We start from the raw sequence: 13,967 nt of genomic DNA, 5'->3' as shown, positions 1-13,967 counted from the left end.
CTATCTGATTGTGTGCTCCTATTTATCCACTGTTTTATTCTTATTCACTTGTAATTTCACAAAGGCATAAACACCCCCCTGGCTTTGTGTTAGTGATTCTACAGGAGGAGTTTAATACTTTCATCCAGAACGAGTGTGAAAAAGCGCTGAGATAAGCTTTGTGGGAAAGTTCAAAGTGCTGTTTGATATAACCAACATTAATTAGAGTCTAACAACATAGTTTTAAGGTGCTGCACAGGGATCAATACATCCTTATTGATTGTGGACTGGCGTGAATTCATGTTGTGCCATTGACTTCAATACAGTAATTACTCGTTTAACACGTGCCCGCTGAACACATTTTCACAATAGTACGATTTTTTTTAGGGAACGTTATTTGAATAACACGACAGTCCCCGAAATAACACGAAAATAATCAAGTGGCGGACTACTTTGTGCGGTGGTATAAGTTGGTGAAAACAGTGGTAATGCGCATGAGCGGATGAATACATGTGGTCACAGCGCTCCTCCGCTCACTCACGTGTTTATCTTTGTGTTTTAACAAACCGCAGCAACTTGTGTTGCTAGATATCTAATGTTGATGTTGACGACCCAGCATCAACAAAAAATTGACTTTGCTACCACCACCTGAAATGCGACCTCCACCTTTTCCATTATTTTTAATGGGAAAATTGACGCCGCATAGCATGTTTTCGCTTAGCACGGACATTTTCAGAAACGCATCTATAGTGTTAAATGAGGAATTCCTGTAGTGTAAAGGAGCTTTGCAATCTGCACCATTGGAGGATGCAGCCTTAGAATGAGGGGAATTGTATATTGGAGTAAAACAATACACACCAAAACAAGGACATTGAAAATTAAGGCTAAAGTGTGACTCTGTTGACTTCAATGGATTTACTCCTGATTTATACCAGGGTAAGTGCCTTTTCTAATCCTCTCAGGCCACATCTATACTAGCAGGAAGATAGACGCTGTAGCGGTCAATCTTCCGGCATTCAATTTAGCTGGTCTAGTAAAGACCCCTAAAAAATCGAATGCTGCAGGAGCTCCCATCAACTGTGGTACTCCTCACAGTTGCTGTGGGAACAGTGCCAAAGCTCTGCTTACAGTATGTCAAGTCCAGCTATGTTATTTACATATCTGGAATGGCGTACCTTAAGCCAACCTGCTGGCGCCAGGTCTCTCTCTGGATAATTATGTATGTCCAACAGTTCTGTACAGCAAAGGCTGAATGATCAACTGCAAACAGGCACTTTGAAGGAAAATAAACACTCTCACAAAGCAATTTCCTGCAAAAGCTCTAAGATAGCTATTTAACCCATCATGAGTCACGTAATTTTCACGGGCAATTAAGCAGTTTTAATACTATAGGAAATCAAATCCAGTTATTTAATTGGATGTAGCTGGTTCCTGATGCATATTGTAGGAGCAGTAGCTTTAAACTTATCTACCCTGGGATCTTTAATGGTATATTACACTCATGTATGTTTAGCAAAAATCTACTTGAGCCTTAAAATACTTTGAAGAGGAACTAACCCCAGTTCATTAAATAGGTAGAGTGTGGCTACGTCTAGATTGCACGCTTCTTTCAGAATAAGCTTTTCTGGAAGAGATCTTCCAGAAAAGCTTATTTTAAAAGAGAGTGTTCACACATGTCTTTTTCCAAAAAAGCTTTTTCGGAAAAAGCCTTCTTTCTCATTGAAAGAGGTTTACCGCCATCGGAAAAACCCCTTCATTCTTTCAACTTTTTGTCAAAAGAACGCAATTGCACTGTGGACGCAAGTACTGTTTTTCTGGAATAATGGCCGTTATTCCAGAAAAAAGCTGCATTGTAGCCATACCCTGTAACTTACTAGCTAAGGGATCAGTCCTTCCAAAAATGACTCAAGCAATCAGTTCCACTGAAGCCCAGCTCATGTGAGTAATAAGCAGTCGAAGAGCAAGGATTTGCTAGGCCAAACCTACCGTGTAAGTGGCCCAGCTAGTGCTAGTCTGGAAATAGTCATACCAAATTTGTAGTTTTTCTTTTTTGCTCTGTTGCAGTTCTTGTGCTCACATGGCTCAGTTTTGATCTCGGGGAGAAGGGCGTGAGCCACAGACATTGATTTTCAGCCAGTCACTGCACACATCTGTAAATCACTCTTCCATCTCTGTAATATACATCTCTCATTGTGTGGCAGGGGAAAGCTGTTTCATACTTCTCCCAGCTAATGGATTTGGAGCTAGATTTTTCAAAGTGCTTAAGAACCTAACTCCCAGGCACCTAAATACCTTTTAAGATCAAGGCCTAGGCACCTATCTGCATCATTAGGCACTTAACTCCCTTTACATATTTTGCACTTTGTCCTTTAACCCACGTGGTAGTAACCTGTATTGAAGGGATGATGATTCAGGTCCTTCTATCAGCTGGTGGGGATCACTACACCTGCACAGCTGTACATTCTGTTACATACCCATTGGGTGCGTCTAGACTGGCAAGATTTTGCGCTAAAAGCAGCCATTTTGCGCAAAAACTTGCCAGCTGTCTACACTGACCGCTTGAATTTGCGCAAGAGCACTGACGTTCGAATGTAAGAATTCAGTGTTTTTTGCGCAAATACTTTGATGCTCCCGCTCAGAGATAAGCCTTCTTGTGCAAGAATACTTGCACAAGAGAGCCAGTGTAGACAGGCACCTTAATTTTTTGCGCAAGAAAGCCCGATGGCTAAAATGGCCATCGGAGCTTTCTTGCGCAAAAGCGCGTCTATGCTGGGCTCGGATGCTTTTGCACTAAAGCACTTTTTACGCAAAAGCATCCGTGCCAATCTAGACGCTCTTTTGCGGAAATACTTTTAGCGGAAAAACTTTTCCGTTAAAAGTATTTCCGCAAAATCATGCCAGTCTAGATGCAGCCAATGAGTATATCTCCATAGTACTGCAAACTGTATCTAGCCCTATGTGTAAAATCTCACATTAAAAGGCAACTTCAAAGTGTCTTCAAGGGGACCACAGGCAGAATAAACGACTGCTCTAGCTGCAAAAAGGAGTTCGAATCTGGTTCTCAAAAATCAGTGTTTGTATATTAACATGATAATAGATGGTGTGGTGATGAAACTCTCAGGATATCTAACAGTGGTCAGTAACTCTCATAGGAAAGCAAAATACAGGACTATGTAGCACTTTAAAGACTAACAAGATGTTTTATTAGATGATGAGCTTTCGTGGGCCAGACCCACTTTCTCAGATCAAAAAAAAAAGAACACATATGAAAAGGACAAATCCAATTTCAGAACAAAAGGAGGATGCGGGAGGGGGGGGAAGGTAAATGTCTGTGAGCTAATGATATTAGAGGTGATAATTGGGGAAGCTATCTTTGTAATTGGTAAGATAACTAGAGTCTTTGTTAAGACCCCCGCGCAAAGTGTTGAATTTTAGCATGAATAACGGTTCAGAGGATTCCCTTTCAAGTGCAGTTTTAAAAGGCTTTTGAAGCAGGATGCAGGTAATTAAGTCGTTGAGACAATGTCCTTTCTGGTTGAAATGGCAAGAAACTGTTTTTTCCTTGTGATCCTGTCTAATATCTGTTTTGTGGGCATTGATCCTTTGGCGAAGTGTCCGCATCCCCCTTCTGTTCTGAAATTTGATTTGTCCTTTTCATATGTGTTCTTTTTTTTTTAATTGCATCCTTTGGTATATATGGTTGTGACTATTTTCTTCCACTATTTGATCTGAGGAAGTGGGTCTGGCCCACGAAAGATCATCATCTAATAAACCATCTTGTTATTCTTTAAAGTGCTGCATAGTCCTGTATTTTGCTTCAGCTACACCAGACTAACACGGCTACATTTCTATCTCATAAGAAAGGCCTTATACAGTAATTACTGTATAGTTGTTGATGCTGTTTGCAAGGTTTGAATAGCCTCTTGGAAGTCAGAATGCATTTCCCCCTACGACTTTCCTATTTAAAAATATGAATATATTTTAAGTGTTTCCCATGCAAGATAATCTAAGACCGGGCTCGTTTCCTGTTCCTTTAATGTGATTTGAAGTCATGAAGCTACAGGGCCAGTAGGGGGAGCTCACCTTTTGATTGGTGGCTTCTTTTTTTATAGATCTAGAATTGTCAAAGAAAGAAGAGAGAACATGTGAAAACAACAGAAATAGAGGTACTTAAACAGAACAAACGGGTCAAATGTACTTACTCAGACCCTACTAACTGGACTAAGGGCTTCCTTGTGCCAACCTGTCTGAGCATAACACTTACAACCTTGACTAACTCACTGCTGTCGATATGACTTCTCAAGCCAGCCAGCACTACGATTGGCAGCAAGCGTTTGCAGGATCAGGCCTTTAATCCATACCGCCAAAATGATCGAGCATGGAGCCTGGAGCCCCACTAAAGTGAATGGGAATTCAGCCATTGATGTAACTGGAGTCAGCATTGCATTCCCAGTCTGCAAGAGGCCTGTTTGCACCACCCCAACGTCCGACTGGTGAACATTAACTGAATTGAGGGCACGAAGTGAGTAGCTGGGGCGTGCAGATACGCCAGGAGAGAAACTCTTTTTTATTTTCAAGTTCCAGCAAAAATGCTTTTGGAGCATTTTATCTTGATGACATGCCAATCCCTGTTTGCAGCAGAGCCTAATTACACTAGGAAAGGGGCCCAACAGCAGGGTTACTGCTTACGTGCTGAAGCAAGACAGTTACTTGAGAACCCACTCCTGCAATGGAGAAAGAACAGAGGCTTTCCTTAGATGGATAGGATCCCCTCCAGCCGAGAGCTTCATCAGAAAGATGCACAACAGGTGTGTCTACACTGCAATAAAATACCAGTGACTGGCCAGCGTCAGTTGACTTGAGCTCATGGGGCTTGGGCTGAGGGGCTAGAATATTACAGTGTAGACATTTCAAATCCAGATTCCATAGCGTGAGCTCCCACTGCAGTTTTCTAGCTCCACATCCTAACCCTTAAGACCCCAACTCAGTAGCCACCAGCCAGCCACGCTATTTGTATTCCAGTGTACACAAACCCAATGAGACCAAACTCCTCCAATCCATTATCTTCCCCGTTACTGCTCCTTCGGCATGTCTGAATCCTCCCTCCCCAGGGAATCAGGAGCACATGGCCAATGTACTCCAGAAAGCAGATGGCTAGAGGCTTGAGAAAGCTTCAATTTGTTTCAACTTGCAATCTCAGCAGCGGCTGCAGAGGTGTATGAATCAGAGGTCAAGGGTCATGTGGGATTTGGCCAGATCACAGGTTCTGGGAGAGGGGAAACTGTGGCAAAGGGCGAGGTGTTCCATCACAAAGAGCCAGGATATTTTTCATACACATGCAGAGAGGGCACTGCCTTAGTTTCAGAAGAGGTAGGGGCTGATATCAAATCCCAACGATCAAGGGTGTTTGGATCAAGAGTTTTGGTTCAGCCCTTTATGGACATAGGAATTACCTGCAAACTATAGATCCAGATTTCAAATATGCCAAAGTTTGGGAGTGTTTAGTTCTCACATTTTGGACCAGATCCTTACCTGGTTTTGAAGACCTCATCTGAGAGATTCAATCACATTTCCTAAACTTCATGGAACTCAATTTTTCTCTCTTAGGGCTGATTCGGGGCAGCTAGATGTGAATCCATAATTCCAGGGAACTCTGGTGTTTTAAGCCCAGATTCAAACACAAATTCAAGACACAGACAACTCCCAAAAGTTATCCTGCATCCCAGAGTATCAAGGGAACTATCCTAAGAGCTCAGCTCTGTGATGAGACATTTGAATTTGAAATCCCATAAATAAGAATTATGTCATAAAATTAGGACAGTACATTTTTGAATGTAAAGGTTTGGCTTTAAGCATTAAAATAATACACATTTATACTCAATTAGAGAAAAACTTCAGGATTTATCATAGCATCTCATTTTGCTACATTAATCTGATTACTGTACACATTCCAGATAGGCTGAAGCATCAAGGGGACATATTAATAACTGGCTGCAACCTAGTTGGATTGATAGCTTTTGTTTGATAATGAGACCACTGCTATTCTTGGGACATGTTGCTCTGCTGAAAAATGAAAGATCAGAGCATGGTGGAGTCATTTCATTTTGGAAGGTCAGCATACAAGCTTTCAACTTTAATAACAGCAATTTGTTATAAGCAAAAAAAAAAGTCTCAGCTGGCTGGAGACCAAAAAAATCTTCATCGGATGAGGCAAGTGATGGATCTCGTTCCTTATTAAGAGTTGCAATAAAATACATACATAATGGGAAGTCTGATGAGCTACAAATACTCTTTGAGTTGAGAAAAGTCTTTCAAGTATATATCCTTGAAACTGATTTCATAGCATTTGTTATAGTGACTTACATAATTCAGGAACATGTCGACGCTATTGATGGTTTAAAATACAACATGTGTGTGTGAATATATATACAGACATCCATAATTATAATTAAGTATCCAATCCACAAGATACTCCTAATGAATCCTCTGAAACCAATCGGACCCATGCTTTAGGCCCTAGTCTTGCAAACCACTTGCAGATGTGCCTATCTTTAAGCACACCCTTCTTTTTATTGCTATTTGTGTTACTGTAGTGCAGTGGTCACCAACGAGTAGATCAGGATCTACTGATAGATCTCAGAGCCTCTGACGGATGATCCTGACTGGTTTGGCCTAGAAGCTATCAAGTGCTGGCACTTCAGTTGCTCCTCCACCCACTGTCATGCTGCTCCTGCCCTCTGCCTTGGAACTGCCCCTTGGGAGCCTCCTGCTTGCTGTGTAGGGTGTAGGAGGGAGAAGAGGGGAGCACTGATTTCAGGGTGTCTCTCCTCCCCCCCCCACTCCTGTACACTATCTCCACACAGAGAGAAGGGGATGGAGGGAGTGTGGCAATGCACATCTGTCACTCTCACACACTGTGTGTGTCTCTGTCTTTCTCACAAACAACAACTGTCCTTCACTCATCTCGTGCACCAACACATACGTGGGGGGTTGTTACATCTTTTACTGCTTGCAAAGTGGGTTGTTTTGGGGTTTTGACCGGTCTGTACATTTCATAATGTTCATTTCTCTTTTATGCTTAAATTTCATTCTTTGAGCAGTGAGTTCTAAAATGCCTAACCTGTCGTGGCGGGAGTAATTATCTGTGTTGTAATTGCGGCTCCTGGAAGTGGCTGACATGTCCCTGCAGCCCCTAGAGAGGCAGAGCAGAGGAGCTCCACATGCTGTCCTTCCCTGCAGACACCGCTCCTGCAGCTCTCATTGATCAGTATGGGGGAACCGAGGCCAGTAGAAGCTGTGGGCTCAGTGCCTGTAGATGAGGGGCAGCAGTTGGTGCCATGGAGCCATTGCTGTTCATGCCAGCTGCTTTCAGGAGTAGTGCAGGGCCAGGGCAGGAGTCAGCTGCCTTAACCCCACTGCTCCACTCCCCGGAAGCCATCTCAGTTAAGTGGTGCCCAGCCAGAGCCTGCTTCCTGAACCCCTGTCCTGGCCCTGAACCTCCTACACACGACCTTCTGCTCCGGATGTGAGCCCTCTGCACCCAAACTCCTTCCCAGAGCTTGCACCCTGAAACCCCTCCTGGACCCCAATCCCCCACTCTGGGCTAAGCCCGGAATCCTTCTCACACTCCACACTGCTTGGCCCAAGACCAGAGCCTGCACCCAACCTCCTACCCCAGCCTGGTGAAAGTGAGGGAGGATGGGGGATGGACTGAGCAGAGTGAGGCCTCAGAGAAGGGGCTGAGCAGGGGCAAGGCCTCAGAGAAGAGGCGGGAAGGAAGCGGGACCAGGGTATTTGGGTTTGAGGGAGATCTTACATTGCACTTAAATTGAAAAAGTGATCTTGTGGTTAACAAGGTTGGAGACCCCTGCTGTAGTGCCTAGGAGCGGTAGCCCTGGATCAGGACCACGTTGTGTTGCATGCGCTATATTCGATGGAAACGCTATGTTAAGCACATGTGCAGGATGGGGGATTAGACTGTAACTAGGGGTGTAAAATCCTATTTAATTAGTTAACACTTAACAACACAAACAGTAAGCTTAACCAGTTAATCAATTAAATGAGGTGGACGGGGGCAGGAGGAGACAGCAACTGGGCTGGAGTGGCCGCCCCTGCAGTGGTCGGAGGCTGCTCTAGCTGGGCTGGAGCACTGGAGCTTACTATGGTCAGAGGCTGCCCCAGCTGGGCAGTGCTCCAGCCCTCACCGGTTAACCATTAACATCCCTAACTTGCGTCTTACTCAACCCTCAAATAGAACCCAGGAATCCAGCCCACCAGAGCAACAACTGCGTCTCTTAGCTTCTTAGGGTACGTCTAGACTACAGGCTTTTGTCGACAGAGGCTTTGTCGACAGATACTGTCGACAAAGCCTCTGTTGACAAAGAGTGTCTAGACTACACCCAGTTCTGTCGACAAAGCAAGCTGCTCTACTTTGAAGTAGGAATAAGAGATCCTCCGGAAAAGGGCTTTTTTCCGGAGGATCGGGCCGGATCGGGGCCAGTGTAGACGCTCTTTTCCAGCTTTTCTAAAAGCCGGAAAAAAGTGGCGGACATTTTTATTTAAATGCTGCGGGGGATATTTAAATCCCCCGCGGATTTCCCTATTGCGACCTGTCAAATTAGCATGCCCCTTTCGGAAAAGGGGCCAGTGTAGACGTAGCCTTAGTGTGGTCACAGCAATATTTTGTACTAGCTTCCCTCATAGGTTTCCATATGTTTCAGTTGACAGAACCTTCCGTCATGTAATCTCACTGTGTAGGTGCCTCCTCTCGGGATGCTAAAAACCGTGTATTTGTGTAAATGTGTAACCGCTGAAATTTTTTTTAGTGGTAACACGTTTACACGCAGGGGGTCAGGCAGGAATAGGTGATACAGAGGCAGCAAGCACTCTGTGTGTGTGTGTGTGTAACCATTAGGATTAAGCAATGAGCCCAGGCTTATATAAACAAGTACATGCAACATCACTAGTCTCCTCAGACTTAATTAAGAGCATTTCCCCACTGCAATCTCTCCTCTTCACACCGCTGTCCTTTAACTCTCATTAAAACTGCGTCAGCACCACATTTTCGCCTCCTAATGTCTTCATAATCATTGCACTGTAAGAGAATTTCCATAGGCACCTACTGACACTCACCGGCTGTGTCTAGACTGCATCCCTTTTCCGTAAAAGGGATGCAAATTAGACACATTGCAATTGCAAATGAAGCGGGGATTTAAATCCCCCCCGCTTCATTTGCATAAACATGGCTGCCGCTTTTTTCCGGCTCGGGGCTTTGCCGGAAAAAAGCGCCAGTCTAGACGGGGATCTTTCGGAAAATAAAGCCTTTTCCGAAAGATCCCTTATTCCTTTTTTTAAGAGGAGTAAGGGATCTTTCGGAAAAGGCTTTATTTTCCAAAAGATCCCCGTCTAGACTGGCGCTTTTTTCCGGCAAAGCCCCGAGCCGGAAAAAAGCGGCAGCCATGTTTATGCAAATGAAGTGAGGGGAATTTAAATCACCCGTTTCATTTGCAATTGCGATGTGTCTAATTTGCATCCCTTTTACGGAAAAGGGATGCAGTCTAGACACAGCCACCTTATGTCGGGCCATGCCAGAACACTGGTGCTTCAGTAAGGACCAGTCAGGTGCACCGAGAAGCACCAGGTGGAATGTTTTGTCCTAAGAACGTGGTTGGCTGATCAGCAGTGAAGCTGTTTCCTCTCTGATTTTTCTTTGCTCTTTGGCTAGTCTCAACTAGCATTCGACTATAGACCAAGAGGTCCCTGGTTCAAATCCTAGCTTAATTTGTTTTCCTTGTAGAGAGGACTCTAGCTGTCCCTGGAAAGGACATGAGCTTGATCATTTGATTTCTTTCTAGTTACCAAGATCCCAAGGGCTCACAGTGCTTTATGAACATGAATTGACTAAATCAAGGATAGGGAAACTTTCTTGCATCAGGGGCTACTGACCCGCAGAAAAATCAGCCCCATATCAGAGGCAGCAGAGCCAGTAGCACGGGGTAGCAGTTGGCTCCCTGAGAGTGGGGCAGTAGCCTGTGTGTAACTGTTCACAGACCTGGGCTTATTGGTTACCCATTTAAACGCCTATCCTATTACATCCCTGCTTCAATGGAGCTTTTCCTGGTGCGATGTGGACCATCTGTACAAATCTTTACAAGATCAGGTCCTTAATCACAGCAGACTAATAATGTTTCCTGTGATTAGGCCTTCTGAAATCAATTCTATTTGCTGGGCAAAGTACCCACTCAATGTCCATGAGGCTCTGGCTTGAAGTATTATAAAGTGTCCAACAGGAAGGCAGTATGGTGTAGCGGTTCAGTTGCAGGACTAGGGCTTGGGAGATCTGTGTTGTAGTCCCAGCTTGGCCACTGGCCTGCCAGATGATATTGAACAAGTTGCTTTCTGAGCCTCAGTTTTCCTATCTATAAAATAGAATTTTTTGCTCCTTTGTAAAATGCTTTGAGATCTATGGATGATAAGCATTAAATATTATTAATAATAATAATCTGCCACTAAGTTTAAATGCTAAGATCAATTAAGTGACCAAAGAACTAGATTCCAATGTTATTTCAGAGCTTAAAGAGCTAAGCAATTGTTAGTATTGGACATCTAGGGAATACTCCTGAATATTCAAACCAACAGCACTTGATTGGTTTTGTGAATTAATCACTCCATTGACTTTCAAATCAGGGTAACCCTTCTGTTACATACAAAGGATGTGACGCTCGGTGGATTTTGAAATAAAGGGAACACTTTATGCAAAAATCCTGTTAGAGCATTTGTTTTTTTAATGGTGTGCTAAGGAAACAACCTTTCCCTTCAAGTTTCTATGGAATTGCTGCACTTAGCATAGCCACTTTTCCTAGTCACCAGCCATATCTGCAATATATTTTTTTTATTATTGAAATGAAGGGCAGTAGCTATATTTTAGAGGGGCATGCATGAGACTGTATGTTCTCCTAAATAAATGGAGAACTAATAAGCTAAAGCAAAAGCAATTCTCTTTTTTTTCCAGCAGGGACATTTTGTAAAGCTAGCTCTTGGTGAAGATGTGAGCTAGTGATCCCCACTGCAGATCAAAAATGCCAACCTCCCCATTGCTCAGGTGTATCATAGGCATAATAAAACAAGGCCCAGCTAGGCAACAGCACTTTGGTGATACCAAGGATCCATACATGAAAGATAAAGGGCAAGCCAAGACAACAGACATTTTCCTCCCCTGCTGCATCCCTTCTGCACATTCCTAAATCAATAGAATTTTAAGAGGCCCCCACGACATGCAGCAGCGGGGATACCTCCAAAACAGGAAGAGGCCCACACCACAGGTGGCATTCCATGGCATCGGAGTGAGAGATCCAAAGATAAGACAGAATTTTAACAGAGATTCACAGCACAGCAAAGAGAAAAAATAAGTAAAATGTGATTGCTCCTTGTTTATGGGTTGCTCTGAACTCCCAAATGAGCTCATTTCAGCTATACAAACAAAATGTCAAAACCAAACACCAGTTTTCTTCCCCCTCAACAAATCCATTTTTTTCTAAAACATGTTTCTTTTTTCATTATAACAATGGGATGACTTGGAACCAAAAGGTGGCTGTGGAATTCAAAGTTCAACCTAAGAAATACCCATTTTTGCAGATTTTGAATTTGGGTAAGTTTTCTGTTCGTTTGTTAAAAATGTATATAAAAATGAAATCTTTGGCTCAGCACAAAACCATCCCAAACAGCATCAAACTTTCTGTAAAATTTCATAGAAAACTGGCCACTGCTTCGGTGAAGTGCTAAAAGGTTTTAACTAAATTCTCCACAGCTCTTTTGCCTGGAAAAACTATCCATGGATTATAGAGAACGCAAATATAAAGATATAGTTGAAAACATGTCTCTTACACTGGATTAAGCCAGTGCAGCCTGAAGTGACATGGAAAATTCCCAGTGACCTTGATAAACTGATGCTTTTCGGGTATAGTCAAAGTTTTATATTTGTGAATTCATGTTTACACAAAGCCGCTTATCTGGTGGCTTGTCTAAATATGCAGGTGGTTTAAAGAAATATGGTCCCAATCTTTCGAAGACTCATGGATTTGCTTAATCTGATGTGAGCTGCCTGGTTGACTTTTATGGGACTAGTCAGATGCTTTAAATTAAGCATGTGCATACTTCTTTGAAGTATCACAGTCTTATTGACTATATGTCAGTGTGACAGAAGAGCAAAGTACAATTCACCAGCATCTATCCTAGGCTATGGCTACACAGCAGCATTATTTCGGAATAATGGATGTTATTCTGAAATAACAAAAAGCGCATCTACACTACAAGCTGTTATTTCGAAATAATGGTAAGCTTCTTAGTCTGACTCTTGTAACCCTCATTTCACAAGGAATAAGGGAAGTTGAAGAAAGAGTGTTCTTCCTTCAACTTCCTGCTGTGTAGACAGTGTCAAAAGCTGAATTAAGCTATTTCAACTTCAGCTACCCAATTGATGTAGCTGAAGTTGTATGTTTTCCCTGATGTGTAGACGTACCCATAGTGAGTATCAAATCTTCTGATGCCCTGTGCCATAACAAAACTTTCTTGAGTTAAACTGGGTATTTTATAGAAACCGCAGTTACCTTTGATAGCAAAAACTCCATGACAGAAATCCTTGAAGTTGATTCTTCCCAAGTCATTTGGATCCAAGTATTTAGCCAATTTTTCCACCTAGAAAAGAACATACAAAATTTACTATGTATTCCTTCTATCTTGGTCAAACTCTTATGGAGAAAACAGTGGTTTAAAAAATATCTGCTGTATACATCTGAAATAAATAAAAAGTAAAACTCCTTATCTATGTAGATATAAAACCAAAACTTTGTAACTTTCCATAAATATAGGAAAGACGGTATATGGGAAAACCAAGAACTTTAAAAGTGAAAGAAGCTTAATATGACAGATTAATTTGTTTTAGCACAGTATTATTTTCTATAATCTCAGTTTCAAGGTTTAGCATTTCTGATGTAAGTTATCACCCATCAAAGGCATATTCCAGTAAGTCTGCATTTATAATGAGGGGGGAAAGTTGAAGGATTTTTCAGGAGAGATTTGAGGAAGAAGAGGGAGGGAATTTGGTAAATCTACTTGGTAGCTTGAAAGAAAGCACATAACCAGGAGAGGGAAAAGAAAGCCAAGAAGCGGTTAAGCATGGGAGGAGGAAGAAAGAGAGCAAAGCAGGCTGTTGGAACAATACATATAATGGGGTGCTAAGAGTCATTGAACCAAACTATAAACCCTGTATGAACCAAACTATAAACCTTGCAACAAAGGCCAATGCAGTGTTGTGCAGTGCATAGGGTACTTGAGTAGAAATCTTCTATTCTATTCTATTAGCTCTGCCATTGACCAGCTTCGTGACTGTAGCTAAAGTCACTTCACTCTCTGTACCTGTTCATCCTTTGTCTGTCTTGTCTATTTAGATTGTAAACTCTATGGGGCAAGAGCTGTCCCTCACAATGGGCATGCACCTAGGCTGTGTCTAGACTACATGCCTCTGTCGGCAGAGGCATGTAGATTAGACAGATCAGTAAAGGCAAATGAAGCCGCGATTTAAATGATCGCGGCTTCATTTACATTTACATGGCTGCCGCGCTGAGCCGACAAACAGCTGATTAGCTGTTTGTCGGCTCGCCGCTAGTCTGGACGTTTCCCCTGTCGACATCAAAGCCCTTTGTCGGCAGCCCCGTTATTCCTCGTGGAATGAGGTTTACCTGGGCTGCCGACAAAGGGCTTTGATGTCAACAGGGGGAACGTCCAGACTAGCGGCGAGCCGACAAACAGCTGATCAGCTGTTTGTCGGCTCAGCGCGGCAGCCATGTAAATGTAAATGAAGTCGCGATCATTTAAATCGCGGCTTCATTTACCTTTGCTGAACAAACAAATCTACATGCCTCTGCCGACAGAGGCATGTAGTGTAGACGTACCACTAGTGCCTACTGCAAGGGGAATGTGACTTTGGTCTG

At 42.9% G+C, this 13,967-nt stretch overlaps 1 protein-coding gene across 1 annotated transcript in view; it reads right to left on the bottom strand.

The window, feature by feature from the left end:
• RAB11FIP4 (RAB11 family interacting protein 4) overlaps positions 1–13,967 on the bottom strand; it is a 308,983-nt gene that overhangs the window by 194,353 nt on the left and 100,663 nt on the right. Inside the window, exon 2 of the mRNA XM_075903842.1 lies at positions 12,585–12,672. Within this exon, the coding sequence (XP_075759957.1) occupies positions 12,585–12,672 (88 nt within the window). The remainder of the gene's footprint in view (positions 1–12,584; positions 12,673–13,967) is intronic.

This window comes from Pelodiscus sinensis, chromosome 20 (genome assembly GCF_049634645.1).
Source record: "Pelodiscus sinensis isolate JC-2024 chromosome 20, ASM4963464v1, whole genome shotgun sequence".
Taxonomy (NCBI): Eukaryota; Metazoa; Chordata; order Testudines; family Trionychidae; genus Pelodiscus; species Pelodiscus sinensis.
The sequence above is the reverse complement of the archived record's forward strand: the minus strand, read 5'-3'. Positions and strand labels throughout refer to the sequence as shown.